This window comes from Neolamprologus brichardi, chromosome 9 (assembly GCF_056152115.1).
Source record: "Neolamprologus brichardi isolate AB-2024 chromosome 9, ASM5615211v1, whole genome shotgun sequence".
NCBI classification, from domain to species: domain Eukaryota; kingdom Metazoa; phylum Chordata; class Actinopteri; order Cichliformes; family Cichlidae; genus Neolamprologus; species Neolamprologus brichardi.
The window spans coordinates 3,738,269-3,757,357 of record NC_142112.1 but is presented as its reverse complement, the minus strand read 5'-3'; the positions used below and the strand labels follow the sequence as shown (position 1 = coordinate 3,757,357).

General features: G+C 48.5%; 1 protein-coding gene across 9 annotated transcripts in view; it reads left to right on the top strand.

Moving 5' to 3' along the window:
• LOC102790489 (uncharacterized) overlaps nt 1-19,089 on the top strand; it is a 120,205-nt gene that overhangs the window by 20,436 nt on the left and 80,680 nt on the right. For 8 of the 9 annotated variants that reach the window (XM_087845831.1, XM_087845822.1, XM_087845828.1 and 5 more), the window contains exons 2-3: nt 12,736-12,924; nt 18,683-18,739. In XM_087845831.1, coding sequence (XP_087701957.1) covers nt 12,738-12,924; nt 18,683-18,739 — 244 coding nt within the window. In that variant the 5' untranslated portion in view covers nt 12,736-12,737. The remainder of the gene's footprint in view (nt 1-12,735; nt 12,925-18,682; nt 18,740-19,089) is intronic. The other variant, XM_087845824.1, reaches the window with a different exon arrangement.

Below are 19,089 nucleotides of genomic sequence, written 5' to 3'. Positions count from 1 at the left end.
CTAGACCACGCCCTGAACGCAGCAACCAATCAAGAGGCCCGTGGGACTGTCTGTGTCTCTGTGTTTCCCTCTCAGCCACTTGGAGCAATCATAGTAGTTACAGTTGCAGAGCCTGGTGGTGACTTACCACTAACTTCATGTTGTTGTTTGTGCGTGTGTGTGTGTTATGACTAGATGATGTGCAGAAGTGTGAGAGACCATCTGTCTGGTACAGTAGAGTGTGAGCTGGTGTCTGTGGGTGTGTCTGAGGATCTGCTCACTGCTCTGATTTCCTCCTTTATCCGAGGAAACTGTTGTTTGTGCTCAATCACTGAAGTGTTTGCTGCTCGTAAATAGTTCAGCTGGTGTAGAGTTTCATACCACACACAGGAAGTCAGCAGCATGAAATGGTCACTCCAAACATGCAGTGTGTATTCACCCCACTCACATCCCAGGACACACAGGATAGTCGACACACTTTTCAAGTCTAAGTAATCTTGATAGAATCGATGAACATGTTTTCTGCTTGCAGCTTTTACAGGCTCGTAAACACAGCTGTGACCTCGTTACATTAGGACAGACGCTGCTTTTCACCAGTTGGTTCTCTCTGTGAATAGCTGCACTATTACTTCTTTCGCGTGTGCATGCTTGTGTGTGTGTGTGTGTTCCTGGTAGGGTGCGCTGACAAAGTGTTGCAATTGTGTGACTTTGCTGAAGTAAACTGAATGGCCCGCCAGGAATGCCAGTGATAGCATCTCCCTCAGATTAGTGCGGTGGCAGCTGGACACACGGGGGACAGCATCTTCTGTCATGGCCAGTAGGAAGTTTAACTGGTTTGGTATTAAGTGTGTGTGTGTGTGTGTGTGTGTGTGTGTGTGTGTGTGTGTCATCTGCATAATAGAATAAACGTATGCAGTTCAGACAGGAATGTCTGCCGAGGAGTTTTTATGACATGACACTTGAGCGTGACAGGGTGGAGGATGCCCTGTGGGCATACTTGAAGTTGTGATTTAAAGGGTGTGAACAGGTTTCAGATCACTCACTCCCCTCCCTCCCCCCCTCTCTGCTTTCATATAAACGTACAGAGGGAGGGTCGTGCTGTCTGCGCCTTCTTTCATCATTTTTTATTTCACAAATAAAGACTTTGTGTCCACAGTGCTGCAGGCTTCACCCGGCGACGGCAGAATCAGGTCTGCACATCGTCCTCGGGAGTCCTCACATGTAACATGCAGCAGGAAACCAGGCAGATGCCCTGTGATTGCATTTGTTTTTCACATTTGGCTGTAGGTAGTTGCAGCAATCAGCTGATTGCACAGACTGACTGTAACACCGGCACATTTGACTTGCGCAAGTCACCTGGCAGCAGGTAACCTGTCTCCAAGCGACTGTGGTCACTGTCAGACATACGGGTTTGCTAATGACTGCTGCTTCGTTTGTAAACAGTCACATTGCTAACATGTTATGATTGTTCTGAGCTCGTGCAGCGATGTCTGTTTGCAGCAGGGAGCCTGACTGATTATCAGCTGCTTGTGTTGTTAAATAAATGCACGATTGCAGTGAAATATGCTGCCAATTGTTTCCAACCTAAGAGATTTGAAACAATTGGCAACAACTGGTATGTGCTCAGCGTGGACAGGTTAGCAGTTTTCACTGACTCAGTGGATCTCTGTGTTATCACAGATTGCACGCAAACTGCCTTACTGTGGTTTTATTGCTGTCTCCAGACATTAAAGTTGCTCTGGAGACGCCAGCTGACCAGGTGTGCGAGTAGTCAGAGGGACTGAGCTGCACAGGCACAGTGTGGCAGCAGGCGGAGTAAAGACTTAGTGTCTCGTTGAACTGCACTGGAGTTTCACTTATACAACGCCAGTGTGTTGCCAAACATTTAGGTCTGTATGTGAGGGTGTTTAAATAGCTCGTGTCTGCACTGCAAAGGAAAAGTATAGTTTTAGTTTTAATGGAAGGAAAAACCAGCTTCACCAAATTCCCCTGCACTTAGCTGAGGGACTAAAGCTGCTGTTTCATGTCTGAGAATAAAAAGTCCTGCAGACGACGTGAACACGTGCTGCTCAATAAATGATCACAACAGTCGAAGGTGACGAAGGTTTCATCTGATTTAGAAAAACAACAGTACGTAATTGAATCCATCAGTTTGTTTATGAGCTAATCCTGTATGTGGGGGTGTGTGGGGGGGGGGGGTGTCTTGTAGGGGGAGAGAGAAAGTGAGCTGTGGCTGAAAGTCCCTCGTCAGCTGTTTCTGTGTAACAGATGAAAACTGTAATGCAGAAAAAAGAAAAAGGGGAAGCTGGCACACACACACGCGCACACACACACACGCACACACACACACGCGCGCACACACACACACACACACACGCACACACACACACGCACACACACACACACACACGCGCACACACACGCACACACACACACGCACACACACACACACACACGCACACACACACACGCGCGCACACACACACACACACACGCACATACACACACACACACACACACACACACGCACACACGCACACACACACACACACACACGCGCACACACACGCACACACACACTGTGGTCACACTAACATACGTGCAGCTCATCAGCAACATTAAATCCAGATTAAATCCCGACTGCTCTCGTCAGTCGTGGACTTCTATAGGATCATCAGGTGTTCTCTAATCCGGCGCTGGACATTAATCCAGATTATGCAGCTGTTGGTAAATATTGTGAGGATTAATCGTGGCTCGTTGAAACTGCACACTTCCTGTTCAGTGTTAATGTGCTGACTTGTGTCTGTGAAGTGACAGTAAGAGGAGAAGCTAATGAAAACAACGGCAGCCACAAACTCACTGAAGCAGCAATGCGAGCTACACACCAACACACACATGCATGCACGCACACACACACACACACACACACGCACACACACGCACACACACACACACACATGCACGCACACACACACACACACACACACACACAGTAAGCTGAGCGTTTAGAGGAAGTGTCATCAGAGGTGAGCTCTTCCCACAGTGACTGCACGCCCAGCCCACTGTGCACGTCCTTCTCTCCTTTCCTGCATGTCACACTCACTGTCCCATCGATGCAAACACCTTTGCAGGTTACAGGAACATCTGCAGGTGCAGTTTGAAGCTTGCAGAGGTAATGACGGGTCTGGGCTAGGAAAGGGCAGCCCCCTCGTTACTCTTTGGGTATCAGTGCTTTATTCCAAAGTACATGCATGGTTCAAATGAGACTTCCTATACTGGAGCTCATCTCTGTGCTATGGAAGAAGATCAGGGCCACCAGGAAAAGAAACAAGTAGGCACATCCTTTTTCTTTTCCAGAATTCTGTAAAAGGAAAATAAAAGATGTGCCCAATTCTTTTTTTTCACTGCTCATCTGCGATTGGTCCCAGCTTAAAAACGTTTAAAAATTCATAAACATTTGAAACTGTCTCCACTTTTCTAACTTCGTATGTGGCTGAGGTGCATTCAGCTACCTGAGATAACAATAAGTCTGTTTATCGTTTCATTCCACGGGAGCAGGTGTGTCAACATTCTTCACTGAACGCTGTGCTCAGCAGTCTGTGATGAGTGTAGGTACTAGGGCTGCACGATTTTGCATAAAATGAGAATCACAATTTTTTGGCTTAGAATTGAGATCACGATTCTCTCACAATTTTCTTTTCCAGTATAAATATTTATTGCACTTATTAACTGCACATCAACTTCGTAACAGTTGAGACTGAACATAAAAACAATAAATAAACATAAAAACAACAAATGTTTCACGTTTTGTCGTTGCTGCAAAATGTTGTACTGCTTGAAATGCCGTCTCCACCGTTGCTGACACTGCGTGTATAGAGCAGGTAGTGCAACAATAGAAAATAGTTGTGGGACGGCACTGTGTAGCGTTGTCATTTGTTGAGCAGGAAGAGTGAGCGCTTGTTTTCATGCGGATTACGTCCCGGATCAAAATGCGGTACAATCGTCGTCTTTTTTCTTTTTGTTAAATCGTTGTCATTTGGAAATGAGATCGCACATAAGTATGAATCGAGATCGCGATTTTCTAACGATTAGTCGTGCAGCCCTAGTAGGTACCATTACAACTCAGTGAAGGTGAAGGAAAAGCAGTGAAGGAAAAGCAGTGAAGGAAACAGCAGTGAAGGAAACAGCAAATCCACTCATGTTTACAGGCAGTAATCAGAGTATTTGCACGGCTGGATCAGCAGTTATCAGTATTTAGCAGCAGCAGCATCTCCTACGCTCTGCTCAGAGTGAACACTGTCCAGTGTGTGATTCATACACCTCAGCAGACTCCAGTGAGGTCAGCGTTTCCCCTTACACTGTGACCATGTGACCTCACATAATCATAGGTCTGTATTGTCGGGGAATTAAGCTACCCCGCAGTTGTTTTACAGCCACGTTGACCTTGGGCGCTGAATAGCTCCACATGCTCCTCCCAAACCTTTAAAGCAGAGTAAGTGTAGCTGCAGGCGACTGTTGACACCATGACTGCAGAGTTTCAGCTTTGCTGCCTGCTCGTATTAAAATCTCACACATGCACTGTGTCTTATTCTGGGACTGAAGATGAGCTTAACAGGGAGCTGATCTCATGCTTTGTGTGTCACAAGCTTAATCTTTTTTTTGTCATATTACACTAGTGGACGGGCATCGGTCTTTTCACATAGCTGAGTAATTATAGCTGCTCTGAGCTGAGCTGCTCTGTGGCACAGCGTGCTGCAGGTGAAAGTGGAAGCAGCAATCAAACCGTGTGTTTCTGACTCGAGCTGCGACATGTTTCCTTGTAGATGATGTGATTGAGGATTTTACGGTCGGGGTAATGATTCACAGAGGACAAACGTCTTGCTGTAAACTCAAATCCAGATTGTTGCTCAATGATTAACCGAGGAAGCTGAAATCACACCATGCAGTTCTTTTCCCAGTAAGAAGATTTCCTCTCCGACCGTCTTTAGGTGAGTCTGGGTGAGCGAGTATTCGCCCTGCTGAGGCTCCTGACCCCAGCCTGCCTGAGGATTAATCCAACATGACATTATGTTGTGTTGTCATATATTTAAGTAGAAGGAGAAAAAATTGTGGGGATTTTGTGGGATTAGAGTTTACGTGTTATGTCACCAGTCGCTCTGACAGTTGCTATAATGCTCGACTCTTGCCGAGGCCGAGCTCGTGGTTCTTTCGCTCACCTGTGCATAAGCAGAGCTCTCCCTCTACAACACAGCACAGTCGTGTTAGCAGTTAGAATCATCTTGTTGTTTGAGTGGAAACAACTTGACTGCTTCACCAGTTAACTTATGTCACCAACAAATCATCAGGTGGTTAACCTGCCCGTTGTGGGTGGCCCTGGTTGCTTCAGATCAGCTTTGCTGTCAGTAAGTGTGTCATTGGCTACACGGAGCGGCTAGCATTTGCATTCTGGACACAGATGTTTTCAGAGATGAGCGCCTCTCGCTGCTTCCTGTGACACTTTCTGTGTGATCAGACGAGCTGTCTCGGTGGTCGGCAGTGTCGTCCTGTTTCATGCTGAAGAATAATTTCAAACCAGTTTCAGCATCTCCATCCTGTTGCATTTATCCTCATCAGAGTCACGCGGCTGGAGCCGATCCCAGCTGTCACAGGGCGTGAGGAAGGGTACGCCCAGTTTGTCGGACACAGCGAGGCAATTTCAAATCCCCGATCAACCTAACCCACTGACTGTGTTTGGACTGTGGGAGGAGAGAGAGGGAGAACATGCTGTTTGCACAGACATATGAAAGAGACCATAAAGGTTAAACGTGTTTGAGGTCAACTGAAAAGTCTTATCTCCTCGTCTAGAAATCATAAAGCACCTACAATAAACCTACAATAAACCTACAATAAACAGCACCTGAAAAGCTGGTGTGTCCTTTGACCTTTCACCTCCCTGCTCTTATATCTGGCCTTCCTCCTCCTCACCTTCAGATAACCCCCACAGATGGGGCGTTAATAGAAAGCCCAGGATGTCCTCTTGATATTACAGCAGGATACACGTGATGTAGACTGGATAACTGATGCTCGGTGTGGACGTCTGAACTCATTTCCTCAGGAGGATAAACAGCATCGAACTGATTCATTATCCTTAAAGAATAAAAATATTCACCCGACTCTCCCGACCCACCTGACTCACCCGACTCACCCGACTCACCCGATTCACCCGACTCACCCGATTCACCCGACTCACCTGATTCACCTGACTCACCCGACTCACCTGACTCACCCGATTCACCCGACTCACCCGACTCACCCGATTCACCCGATTCACCCGACTCACCTGATTCACCTGACTCACCTGATTCACCCGACTCACCTGACTCACCCGACTCACCTGATTCACCCGACTCACTCGACTCACCTTACTCACCTGACTCACCCGACTCACCCGACTCAGCTGTAATGATTGTGTCGTGTCTACTTTGAAGAAAGAATGATGTGATGAGGAAATGAAAGTCGTTGCCACACAAACAGGCCTCGTTCCTGCTTCCTTGGAGCTGCTCATGAGCGACTCACCTGATTCACCCGACTCCCCCGATTCACCTGATTCACCCGACTCCCCCGATTCACCTGATTCACCCGACTCCCCCGATTCCCTGACCCACCTGACTCACCCGACTCACCTGATTCACCTGACTCACCCGACTCACCTGACTCACCCGATTCACCCGATTCACCCGACTCACCTGATTCACCTGACTCACCCGACTCACCTGACTCACCCGATTCACCCGACTCACCCGACTCACCCGATTCACCCGATTCACCCGACTCACCTGATTCACCTGACTCACCTGATTCACCCGACTCACCTGACTCACCCGACTCACCTGATTCACCCGACTCCCCCGATTCACCTGATTCACCCGACTCCCCCGATTCCCTGACCCACCTGACTCACCCGACTCACCTGACTCACCCGACTCACCTGATTCACCTGACTCCCCCGATTCACCCGACTCACTCGACCCACCCGATTCACCCGACTCACTCGACCCACCCGATTCACCCGATTCACTCGACTCACCCGATTCACCCGACTCACCTGATTCACCTGACTCACCCGACTCACCTGACTCACCCGATTCACCCGATTCACCCGACTCACTCGACCCACCCGATTCACCCGATTCACTCGACTCACCCGATTCACCCGACTCACCTGATTCACCTGACTCACCTGATTCACCTGACTCACCCGACTCACCTGACTCACCCGATTCACCCGACTCACCCGACTCACCCGATTCACCCGATTCACCCGACTCACCTGATTCACCTGACTCACCTGATTCACCCGACTCACCTGACTCACCCGACTCACCTGATTCACCCGACTCCCCCGATTCACCTGATTCACCCGACTCCCCCGATTCCCTGACCCACCTGACTCACCCGACTCACCTGACTCACCCGACTCACCTGATTCACCTGACTCCCCCGATTCACCCGACTCACTCGACCCACCCGATTCACCCGACTCACTCGACCCACCCGATTCACCCGATTCACTCGACTCACCCGATTCACCCGACTCACCTGATTCACCTGACTCACCCGACTCACCTGACTCACCCGATTCACCCGATTCACCCGACTCACTCGACCCACCCGATTCACCCGATTCACTCGACTCACCCGATTCACCCGACTCACCTGATTCACCTGACTCACCTGATTCACCTGACTCACCCGACTCACCTGACTCACCCGATTCACCCGACTCACCCGACTCACCCGATTCACCCGATTCACCCGACTCACCTGATTCACCTGACTCACCTGATTCACCCGACTCACCTGACTCACCCGACTCACCTGATTCACCCGACTCCCCCGATTCACCTGATTCACCCGACTCCCCCGATTCCCTGACCCACCTGACTCACCCGACTCACCTGACTCACCCGACTCACCTGACTCACCCGATTCACCCGATTCACCCGACTCACTCGACCCACCCGATTCACCCGATTCACTCGACTCACCCGATTCACCCGACTCACCCGATTCACCCGATTCACCCGACTCACCTGATTCACCTGACTCACCTGATTCACCCGACTCACCTGACTCACCCGACTCACCTGATTCACCCGACTCCCCCGATTCACCTGATTCACCCGACTCCCCCGATTCCCTGACCCACCTGACTCACCCGACTCACCTGACTCACCCGACTCACCTGACTCACCCGATTCACCCGATTCACCCGACTCACTCGACCCACCCGATTCACCCGATTCACTCGACTCACCCGATTCACCCGACTCACCTGATTCACCTGACTCACCTGATTCACCTGACTCACCCGACTCACCTGACTCACCCGATTCACCCGACTCACCCGACTCACCCGATTCACCCGATTCACCCGACTCACCTGATTCACCTGACTCACCTGATTCACCCGACTCACCTGACTCACCCGACTCACCTGATTCACCCGACTCCCCCGATTCACCTGATTCACCCGACTCCCCCGATTCCCTGACCCACCTGACTCACCCGACTCACCTGACTCACCCGACTCACCTGATTCACCTGACTCCCCCGATTCACCCGACTCACTCGACCCACCCGATTCACCCGACTCACTCGACCCACCCGATTCACCCGATTCACTCGACTCACCCGATTCACCCGACTCACCTGATTCACCTGACTCACCCGACTCACCTGACTCACCCGATTCACCCGATTCACCCGACTCACCTGATTCACCTGACTCACCCGACTCACCTGACTCACCCGATTCACCCGACTCACCCGACTCACCCGATTCACCCGATTCACCCGACTCACCTGATTCACCTGACTCACCTGATTCACCCGACTCACCTGACTCACCCGACTCACCTGATTCACCCGACTCCCCCGATTCACCTGATTCACCCGACTCCCCCGATTCCCTGACCCACCTGACTCACCCGACTCACCTGACTCACCCGACTCACCTGATTCACCTGACTCCCCCGATTCACCCGACTCACTCGACCCACCCGATTCACCCGACTCACTCGACCCACCCGATTCACCCGATTCACTCGACTCACCCGATTCACCCAATTCACCCGACTCACCCGACTCACCTGACTCACCTGACTCACCCGATTCACCCAACTCACCTGATTCACCCGACTCACCCGATTCCCTGACTCACCTGACTCACCCGATTCACCCAACTCACCTGATTCACCCGACTCACCCGATTCCCTGACTCACCTGATTCACCCGACTCACCTGATTCACCCGACTCACCCGATTCACCCGACTCACCTGATTCACCCGACTCACCCGATTCACCCGACTCACCCGATTCACCCGATTCACCCAACTCACCTGATTCACCCGACTCACCCGATTCCCTGACTCACCTGACTCACCCGACTCACCTGATTCACCCGACTCCCCCGATTCACCTGATTCACCCGACTCCCCCGATTCCCTGACCCACCTGACTCACCCGACTCACCTGACTCACCCGACTCACCTGATTCACCTGACTCCCCCGATTCACCCGACTCACTCGACTCACCCAATTCACCTGACTCACCCGACTCACCTGACTCACCCGACTCACCCGACCCACCCGACTCACTCGACTCACCCGATTCACCCGACTCACCCGATTCACCCGACTCACTCGACTCACCCGATTCACCTTACTCCCCCGATTCACCCGACTCACCCGATTCACCCGACTCACTCGACTCACCCGATTCACCTTACTCACCCGATTCACCCGACTCACTCGACCCACCCGATTCACCTTACTCCCCCGATTCACCTGACTCACCCGATTCACCCGACTCACTCGACCCACCCGATTCACCCGATTCACCCGACTCACTCGACTCACCCGATTCACCTTACTCCCCCGATTCACCTGACTCACCCGATTCACCCGACTCACTCGACTCACCCGATTCACCCGACTCACCCGACCCACCCGATTCACCCGACTCACCCGACCCACCCGATTCACCTTACTCACCCGATTCACCCGACTCACTCGACTCACCCGATTCACCCGACTCACCTGATTCACCCGACCCACCCGATTCACCCGACTCACTCGACTCACCTTACTCACCTGACTCACCCGACTCACCCGACTCAGCTGTAATGATTGTGTCGTGTCTACTTTGAAGAAAGAATGATGTGATGAGGAAATGAAAGTCGTTGCCACACAAACAGGCCTCGTTCCTGCTTCCTTGGAGCTGCTCATGTTCCTCATGTTGCTGCTAGATCGGCCTTTGTGTTCCCGTCAGGCTGTATTATTGTTTATATTCAGTAGAGGAGTGTGGAAGCAGACTGTGAGGAGGCTTAACCTTCACCTCAGCTAACACACCCAGGCTTACAGCCCAGACTGTATATAAAAGAGACTTAGCAAGACACACACACACACACACTCAAGCATATGTTGGCAGACAACACAATAGAAACTGCCCTTTCCATGGATTTCCTTCCTTTGTTGAATCCAGATTATTTCCGAGTGGCCACACCAGAGTTGTCAGCAGCAGGAGGTGAAAACAGCAGCTCAGCTCCAGCTCGGGTACATTTGCTCAGGTCAAAAAGCCCCAAAATCTTATGAGTTTTTAATCCCAGGGTGGTATTCTGTCCCACTGCAGGAGCTAGGCTAATGAAAAGCCTCTCCTCCTGTGGTTATGTGGGAAACGGCCCATGGAAATGGAAGCAGCTGAAGGCCGGGCAGGCAGCGAACAAAGACGTACGCTATCTCATCCTGCAGTGAATCCAATGACATTGTAGGCTGGGTGGCACAGATCACTCGGCTAACTGTGCAGCTGGTGCAAATGACACACTGTGTACTAAACACACAGATGATGTGGGGTTAAATATGGAAACTGGGGCAACGTTTGTGACCAGCATGGCTTTGAGGTGGAGGCAGCGGCGTTTTTGCGACACACCCTGGTCTGTGCTGGGGACTCGTACGGCTGCTGACACACATGAATACGCCTGTGAGAGAGCTGCTTGTCATTCACGACAGTTTTCTGTGTTTCTCACTGATTGTGAAGACGTCTTTTTTAACAGGCACCACATGTTGATTCTGTAAATATATAAATATCAGACGTAGCATGTCAGGCTGTGCTTCAGCTCGAGCAGTTTAGTTCTTAAATACCTCGAGTACGGTGGGTCGAGCGTGCTTAGGCACAGACATGAATGCACGTGTGAATGGATGAATCAGGCTTTTATAAGAAAGTACCACCTTACCTTCAGTCAAAACTTTTTATGGCTCAAAGGTGATTCTGTTGCATCTCTCAGTAACCTTGAGATGAACCTGTATATGAAAATATAAGACCTCTGAACCCCAAATGAGTCTAACGAGTGCAAGAGAATTGTTCCTAATTGTCATTAAAGGCTGCCAAACTACAAATAAACAGTTCTTCCACCCAGTTATGTGACTGGGAGCGTTTCTGGGGTGGATACCTGTACCTGCTCTTTGTGCAGTCAATAAGAAAACCGTCCAGTAGATGGGGATAGAGAGTTGAGTTGGTGCCGGCTTGCTGTGTTTGTTCTGCAGATGTGTTGCATGGACTGATGATATTTAGCAGCGTGGCTTTATTCATGTGTGGATATGAAACCCAGTGTTTTGGACACAGTGGACGCCCTGATGATGAAAGTGTGGAGCAGAATTGAGACAGATTAATGCCGAGCGTGTCTGAGCAGCAGAGAAAGGCCGGCTGCTCCTGTGGCCAAGATAATCTGGCATTATAGCTGGAAGATGACGCAGCAGGACTCTGCAGATTCCCGAGGTGGCCATTGGTCAGCTGAACTCACAGATTGGTCGACGACTGCATGCATGCGTGTTCACGTCCGTCCGAGTCCATGTGTAGGCACAGACTGTGCTTCTGTCTCGTTCCAGCTCATCTGTTTCATTCAAACACCCTGATCTCGTTTGAAACTCCGCCCCCTTGTGGCAGATGAGTTTTTATCAGTGGGAAAGTTTTCTTCTGTGTAGTTTCCCCTCGAGCACAGGAGCGGTCAGGTTTAGTCCTTGCTGGTGGTAGACTTGAGCAGGGGGAATGCCAGCTAACGCAGGTGTTTTGGCTGCGTCTGTCCCGCCTCAGGATACAAATCTGAAGCCCAGTTCAGTTCAAATGTTTTTCCTCCGATCACACCAAGCAAGCATGACTTCCTGAGTAAACGATCCAGTGGGCTGGAACTGAGTTTTTCTAACTTCCTTCGACCACTTCTCCTATCATTTCCATTTTTCACTTTCTTCCTCTTTCTGTCCGCTCGTTTTGTCTTCATATACCTGCAGACAAAATCCAGGATTCAGGACTCCATGTTTGCAGGTGGGACTAGTAATCCTGGTTTCCTGATTCTTGGATTATTGCTTCCCTCAATCACCACATTTAAAGAAGAGTGTTTTAAAGGTGCAAAGCTAGAGTGATGACATCATGTTTATGAGTGAGCCAGGACTGTGTTTTACAAACAGCTCGTACCCTGAGCTGCAGGCAGTGACGTGGGAGCTGCTCGGGGCAATGATCCCATGTCTAATTACACCCCGAGCATCTTTTACTGATCACATAATGCTGATAAATCTGTCATAGTTGGTTGGATGGTTCAAGCTGCAGATACAAATCTGCTGGAAGTAAAAGGCCGATTGACTTGGATTACTTTAAAAGATGACGATGTACCAGGAAGAAAACACAGGCACTCTTGTTTATTCGTGCGTCTTTCTGTCTGCAGCCATGGCGGAGTTAGACCTGAGTCTGAGCGATGCGCTGACGGACAGCGTTCCCCAGCCCGGCCCGGAGAACATGGTGCACAGGGACTTTGTGGCTGAGCTGGAGGCGGAGCACTTTGACGATAAGGTCGGAGAGACGGTGGGAAAGACGGACTACATCCCGCTGCTGGACAACGATGACGCCAGGGCAGGTGAGATGAACGTGATGTCGTCAGTATCATATGGGTGGCAAACACATGCAGGGGAACAGCATGTTTATCTGGATCCATCGATCTAAACGCAGCATTCATTCTTCTTTTTACCTCCTAAGGAAAATATCTTTCACGTAGCTTCTGATTAGCAGCTGATTTCTGCTGTCACAGTGGGCACCGTGGGTTTGTCAGGGTGATGCTGTGGCTAGCAAGACGGATGTTGTAAAAGATGTTCATGCAACAACATGCAACATGCATGCTCTGCAAAGCTGAGGCAAACTGCTCAATAATGCTCTGTAGTTTGGTTACTTCAACTCATATTTGATGCATTGTTGATAAAATAATTAGTGGTTGAGCAAGAATAGATGAAAGAAATGATACATCAGCCGATATTCTTCATAAATATTCTAAAAAGATTTAGCAGCTGTGAACAAAGTACAATAATAAAACAGTAATACAGCGTACAGTTATGCTCCTCTTCCCATAGACTATAACTCTGTATAATATCCTTCTTAAAGCAGAGAGGGTGTGTCTTTGACCTGAACTCCAGCTGCTCCTGTATGACTGATGGATGCAGGCGCTGCTGCACGCTGGCTGCCATCTTGGATCTGCTCGGGTGTCATTCACCCACAGGGCAGACAGCAGCCAGAAGATAAGCAGAGCAGCAGTCAGTGCTTTGAACATTTGGCTGGTGAAATGTGGGCGTGACACAGGAAACTGTATTTTTATTGTGAGCTGTCAGTAAATGCTCCGACTGTGTCAGGGAGGAAGTGAGACAGCTGGTTAGAAGTATGCAGAAGAAGAAGAAGAAGAAGTGTCCTTGAGCAACTTGCTTGGCTCCAGAAAGCTTCTAAAATAAGTGTGGCACATGTGATCAGATGCCTTTGGGTCATTAGCCACGGGCGACGTGTTCCTGGGTGCATTTGTTGTCGTGAGGAGTTTCACGTTACCCTGTGGCTGAGTTTGAGTTTGCAGGAATCAGAAGGAATTCCAAAGTTCGAGAACAAACGGCAGCAGCTCCGAGACAAACGCCACAGCTTGATTAGAATAAGTAAGCTGCCAGTGTTGTTTCCTGTCAGAGCTTTAAGAAAGCAGTAAGTGAATATCAGCTGATACGACATTAAGCTGCTGTCCGCAGTTTGAACTGTGGCTGAGAAGGATGCAAAAGTACACGATCGAATAAATAAAGAGGTCAGCTGCAGTGCAGACAAACAGTAGATGGATCGAATAAAAAAGAAGTGACGGTTAGCCGAGAATGACTCGGCTCTCGGGCCTGTTTTGGTTAGCCAGACACTTCAGTCAGACAGTCAGACTGTGTGTGGGCGCTCGTCAGTGACAGCCGGCTGCAGGACGGGCCGTGGGTGGTGTTGCCAGTGATCAACTGTGGCACGCTGTGTGCATTTGGACAAACGCACACATGCTGACACGCCGAGTGCCAAACAGCAGGGCGAGGCAGTCCGCGAGTCATTGTCCTCTGTCAGCACGACGGGGAGATGGAGGTGGCGTACATTTGTTGTTGTTTTCCTCCCTCTTTCAGAGCCCCGGTGCTCCAGTAATGTGCAGTGCTGCACTCGTGCATTTCACCCGTCGTATTTGACTTTTATCTGTATGTTTTTGTGCACGCCTGTCCTCTCCGTGCTCGGTGGTTGAATGCATCAGTGCGTGTTTATGTACGTATGGCATGCACTGGTTTGCATCCTGCTGTGAAGCGCTGCATCGTTTAGCACGATTAGTCGAGTTAGACTTGCATCTTTATGAAAAACTGAACATTTCTGGGCGTGAAACACCTCCCATGTGCACAGCTGACCAATCAGACCATTACAAAGTGGCGAAGAAGAACAGAGATATGGGGCATTTATTCACAAGTTGTTATTATTAAAATTTAGATAAATAGGAGCTTAGTGTGAATAGAAGGGCAACAATAAAACAAATAATACACAGTTATGAGTAACTTCAAAAACAGAAGACTTAAAAAGCCAAAATAAAATGATAAAAAATTAAAAATGTTTGTAAAGCTGAAGAAGCAGATTTAAAGTTTATCTGTGTAGATAAAGACTTCCAGCCGCTTCCAGGCCCTCCAGCAGCCGCTTCCAGGCCCTCCAGCAGCCGCTTCCAGGCCCTCCAGCAGCCGCTTCCAGGCCCTCCAGCAGCCGCTTCCAGGCCCTCCAGCAGCCGCTTCCAGGCCCTCCAGCAGCCGCTTTCAGGCCCTCCAGCAGCCGCTCCCAGGCCCTCCAGCAGCCGCTCCCAGGCCCTCCAGCAGCCGCTCCCAGGCCCTCCAGCAGCCGCTCCCAGGCCCTCCAGCAGCCGCTCCCAGGCCCTCCAGCAGCCGCTCCCAGGCCCTCCAGCAGCCGCTCCCAGGGGTTTAGGAACAGATAAAAGCTGCTTAGGCCGTTTGTCCTTTCTTCACATGTAACAAGCAGCAGGAAGTCGTCTCCACCAGGCACGTTCTTACCTCTGGAAATCATCCCTTTGGTTTTGCAAGCTGTCAGCACAGCGCTCGGTGGGGGCAGCGCATGGCGTGACTTCGCGTGGTGTGAATTCACCAGAATACCTGCGCTATTTGTACCTGGGCACAATCTGACTGCATCTGACATTTGCACTCTCACACGCACCTCTGTGGGGTGATTTGCAGAAAGGTTCAGAGCTTTGTTTTCATTCTAGCTTGTTCACAAAGGGGAGACAGCACCATGATGCCACTGTGGAATTTAAAAGGATTTCCATTTGTTTCCCATACCTGCCAGTCTTGTGGAAAATAAACGGTTCCTGTTATTTAGCATTAATTTTAGCATGTGACTAAGCCTAGTCTTGTTTTGGAATCGGCAGTTATTTCTTTGCTGTAACACTGCTTCTTGTCAATAAGTCTTTACTGTTTATTAACCCTTTAAGACCTACCATAGAACCAAGTCTGCCAGAGCTTATATTATATTTTTACATGCTGTGGAGCCATTTTTTGGAGCATTTCAAGTTGATATACAACCATTACAGCCTAAATTTTAATAATATGTCTGCGTTAAGTGCATAGTAATTACATAAATTGCAAAAAAGTGCAATAAACTACAAAAAAATTTAAAATCGTTTTTGTTTTTTTAACATATATTTCTAGTTAGAGAAATTTAAGAGGCTTATTCCTCAAAACTGTAAATACAAAAAAGTTGCACAAAATAGTGTCTTCATAGTTTTATTTTTGAAATACACCAATTTTTATATACTGCAGGAAAAACGAAAATAAATGTTATAATGCAAATTTGCAAAAAAGCAGCATATGCATCAAAATAAACTATTTCCAGCAGTGCAATATGAGTCCTAAGCATCCCAGAAACGACACAGAAAGTCATAAAGTCAAACATAACTTTTAAAAACACCAGTATAGGCTCATGAGGCCCGGACGGTAAAAAACTACATTTCCGCGAAAATGACGTCACTTCCGGTTTCGGGCAGGTCATGGCGGACATGTGTTACAAACAGCTGATCGGATCGGCAAAGCGTGTTTCTGGAATATTATGTTTTTGTTGCTGCAAGCGCTTTTTATGCAGTTTTTGCAAAGCTATATGTGGAAGGAAACTGTGACCGAGGACAAGCTGATGGCATAAGATGTAAGTACAACTCCTCCGGTTTCATATGCAAAAAAAATTATTGCGCTAGCTCACGTGGTTGCAGAGCTACCGGGATTTAAAAATAGTTACGCAAAACAGAGCGTGCCGCTCTGACCGGTTTTAAAGGGTTAATGACGTTTGTAAGGAAAATGCTTCTGTGGGTTGAGCAGCAGAGTTGAGTGTGTGGGTTGCATCCATGAAAAACTTGCCAGATCTTCTCTGCCAATGCAACAGCTTCTTCTGCTATTGATGGTTGCAGCATCATTTGGCGTGTGCCCATGTAGAGGGAAGTCAGAGACAGGCTGTGAAGCTGGTGCCCCAAGAAGACAACCCTGTCAGTACTTATGCACCATAGAGAGCAGCTACCTACCTACTGACCATACGGCACACGGTCAGTCTCACACGTCTGCTGGGACGCCTGCCCTTCACCATCAGACCCATTTGTGCTTAGAGAAGATGTGGAAAGTTTTGTATTGGGTACAACCCACAAATTCACTTTCCTCACCAGATATGGGCAGTAACGCGTTACTTGTAACGTGTTACTTACTTTTTTCAAGTAACGAGTAAAGTAAGGGATTACTATTGCAAAAACGGTAATTAGATTACCGTTACTTTCCCGTCGGAACGCTGCGTTACTGCGTTACTAAAACCGTGATTTTTTTGCGAGAATGTCTCATGACAGTGACGTAAGCGAGTGCAACGTTCGTGACAACAGCTGTGTGCAGATCAACAATGGATCATATATCGAGTGCAGAGAGAGTATGAGCGTGCAGCGTTTAAAGCGTGGAAGTACTGACCTTACTTTGAGTTTGATTCCATAAAAAGTGACAAAAACATTAGTGTCCGTTGTGCGTGGGAAGAAAACTTCTTTTTACAGCGAAAAAAACCCCTAAACTTCCAAACAAGCACCGAGTAGCTACGACGTAATGGGAAACTCACAGAGAAACTCGCGGATTCTTCCACTGACCGCGGCACACCTGCACCAGGGTAAACCTCCGCCTACCCCACTCCTGCTTTACAGGTGAAAATAGAGCAACAGGACCGCTAGTCTTTGACTTTATTTATTTTCTGCTGTGTTTCATCTATTTGAAAGACTGAGTGTAAACACAAAAAATATTTTATTTTATGTGCTGGAATGTGCAGAAAATAGGTTTAAATGTTAAACTAATTTCTTCCAGTCAGAGAATGTTGCAGATAATTTAATGTTTGCTTGATGCATAAAGTTAAAAGATTAAAACTAATAAAACAAGTTTTAAAAAGAGACTTTTCCATTTGATTACATTTTGTATGATGATTATGCAGAAAAAGTAGAATTGGGCTGAAAGATCTATCACTTTATCACCTATTCAGGTTGTAAATCATGTTTTTAAAAGGTAACTAAGTAACTAATTACTTTTGAAAATAAGTAATCAGTAAAGTAACGGGATTACTTTTTGGGAAAGTAATCAGTAATTTGTTACTGATTACTTTTTTCAAGTAACTTGACCAACACTGGTCCTTACAAATGTGTTTAAAGAGAAATCAACAGTATATCATTTATAGCTCAGAGGAATCGTTGGAACACACCAATAATGGACCAAACACAAGTTTCCTTCCTTGTTGCTTCCTGAGTGCTGTGTCAGCACGTTTATGGTGAAACTCGTTGACAGTATTGATACTATGAGGCCAGACTGAGATCGGCGGTGCCCTAATCAATGCTCATTCCTGAGACAGTATTAACAGTGTTTGGTCAGTCTTGTCGTTTGTGTTTTAGTTACTTGTGTAAAAGTGTGTCTGAAGTTCACATTTCTCAAACAAAGGTCAATAATTCATAAGTCACATGTCACACAGCATCACTCCTTCAGCATCCTCCCCTGACACCAGCCGATATATGCGTCTCGTTGCCGGCCCTGCCTGACTGTAACTGCCCTTTGTGGTATTAGCAAGCACAGCCGCAGGCAGACAAGTGAACAACAGCCATATCCAGATGCCCTTTAAAAAGCCAGTAAAGACAGGGTCAGTGGTTTCCATTTGATCGCCGACTCGGTGTGTCGTATGTCCGCCGTGCAGAGCAGCGGCGTGCAGAGCAGCGGCGTGCAGTTTGATTTCCTCTCAGGTCAAACCATTAGCACTCTGATGGTAATGTCTTTGCTTGTTTTCGTGTTTGTGTGTGCGTGTGTGTGCAGACGCGGGTACTGCAATGGAGAATGGAAAGCAGGAAGCTCGTGGGGTGCAGAAGCCTGGTAAGACACATCCCACAATTGCCTGTCCTGCTGGTCTGTTTGCAAAGGCCAGCTGGTCGTCGCCATCCACCCATCATGGCCTCTTGACCTTTACTTGCCTGTCGAGCTTCATTTCATCCATCTGGAGCTTCACGTTCATTGGTTGTGTGTACCTGTTTGTGTGTGTGGGATGTTTGGGGCTTTTTAAAATCTCCAGGATGCTCAAACTGAGCAGAAACTAGTTTAATGTTGGAAAAAGGACAGAAAGAGTAGCAAAGACTTGCTTTTCTGTTTAACATCAAACTGTATTTGCATGACAGCGAGTCTTAAGTGGCTACAGGAAGTGGTCAGATTGTTGCGCTGATAATCAG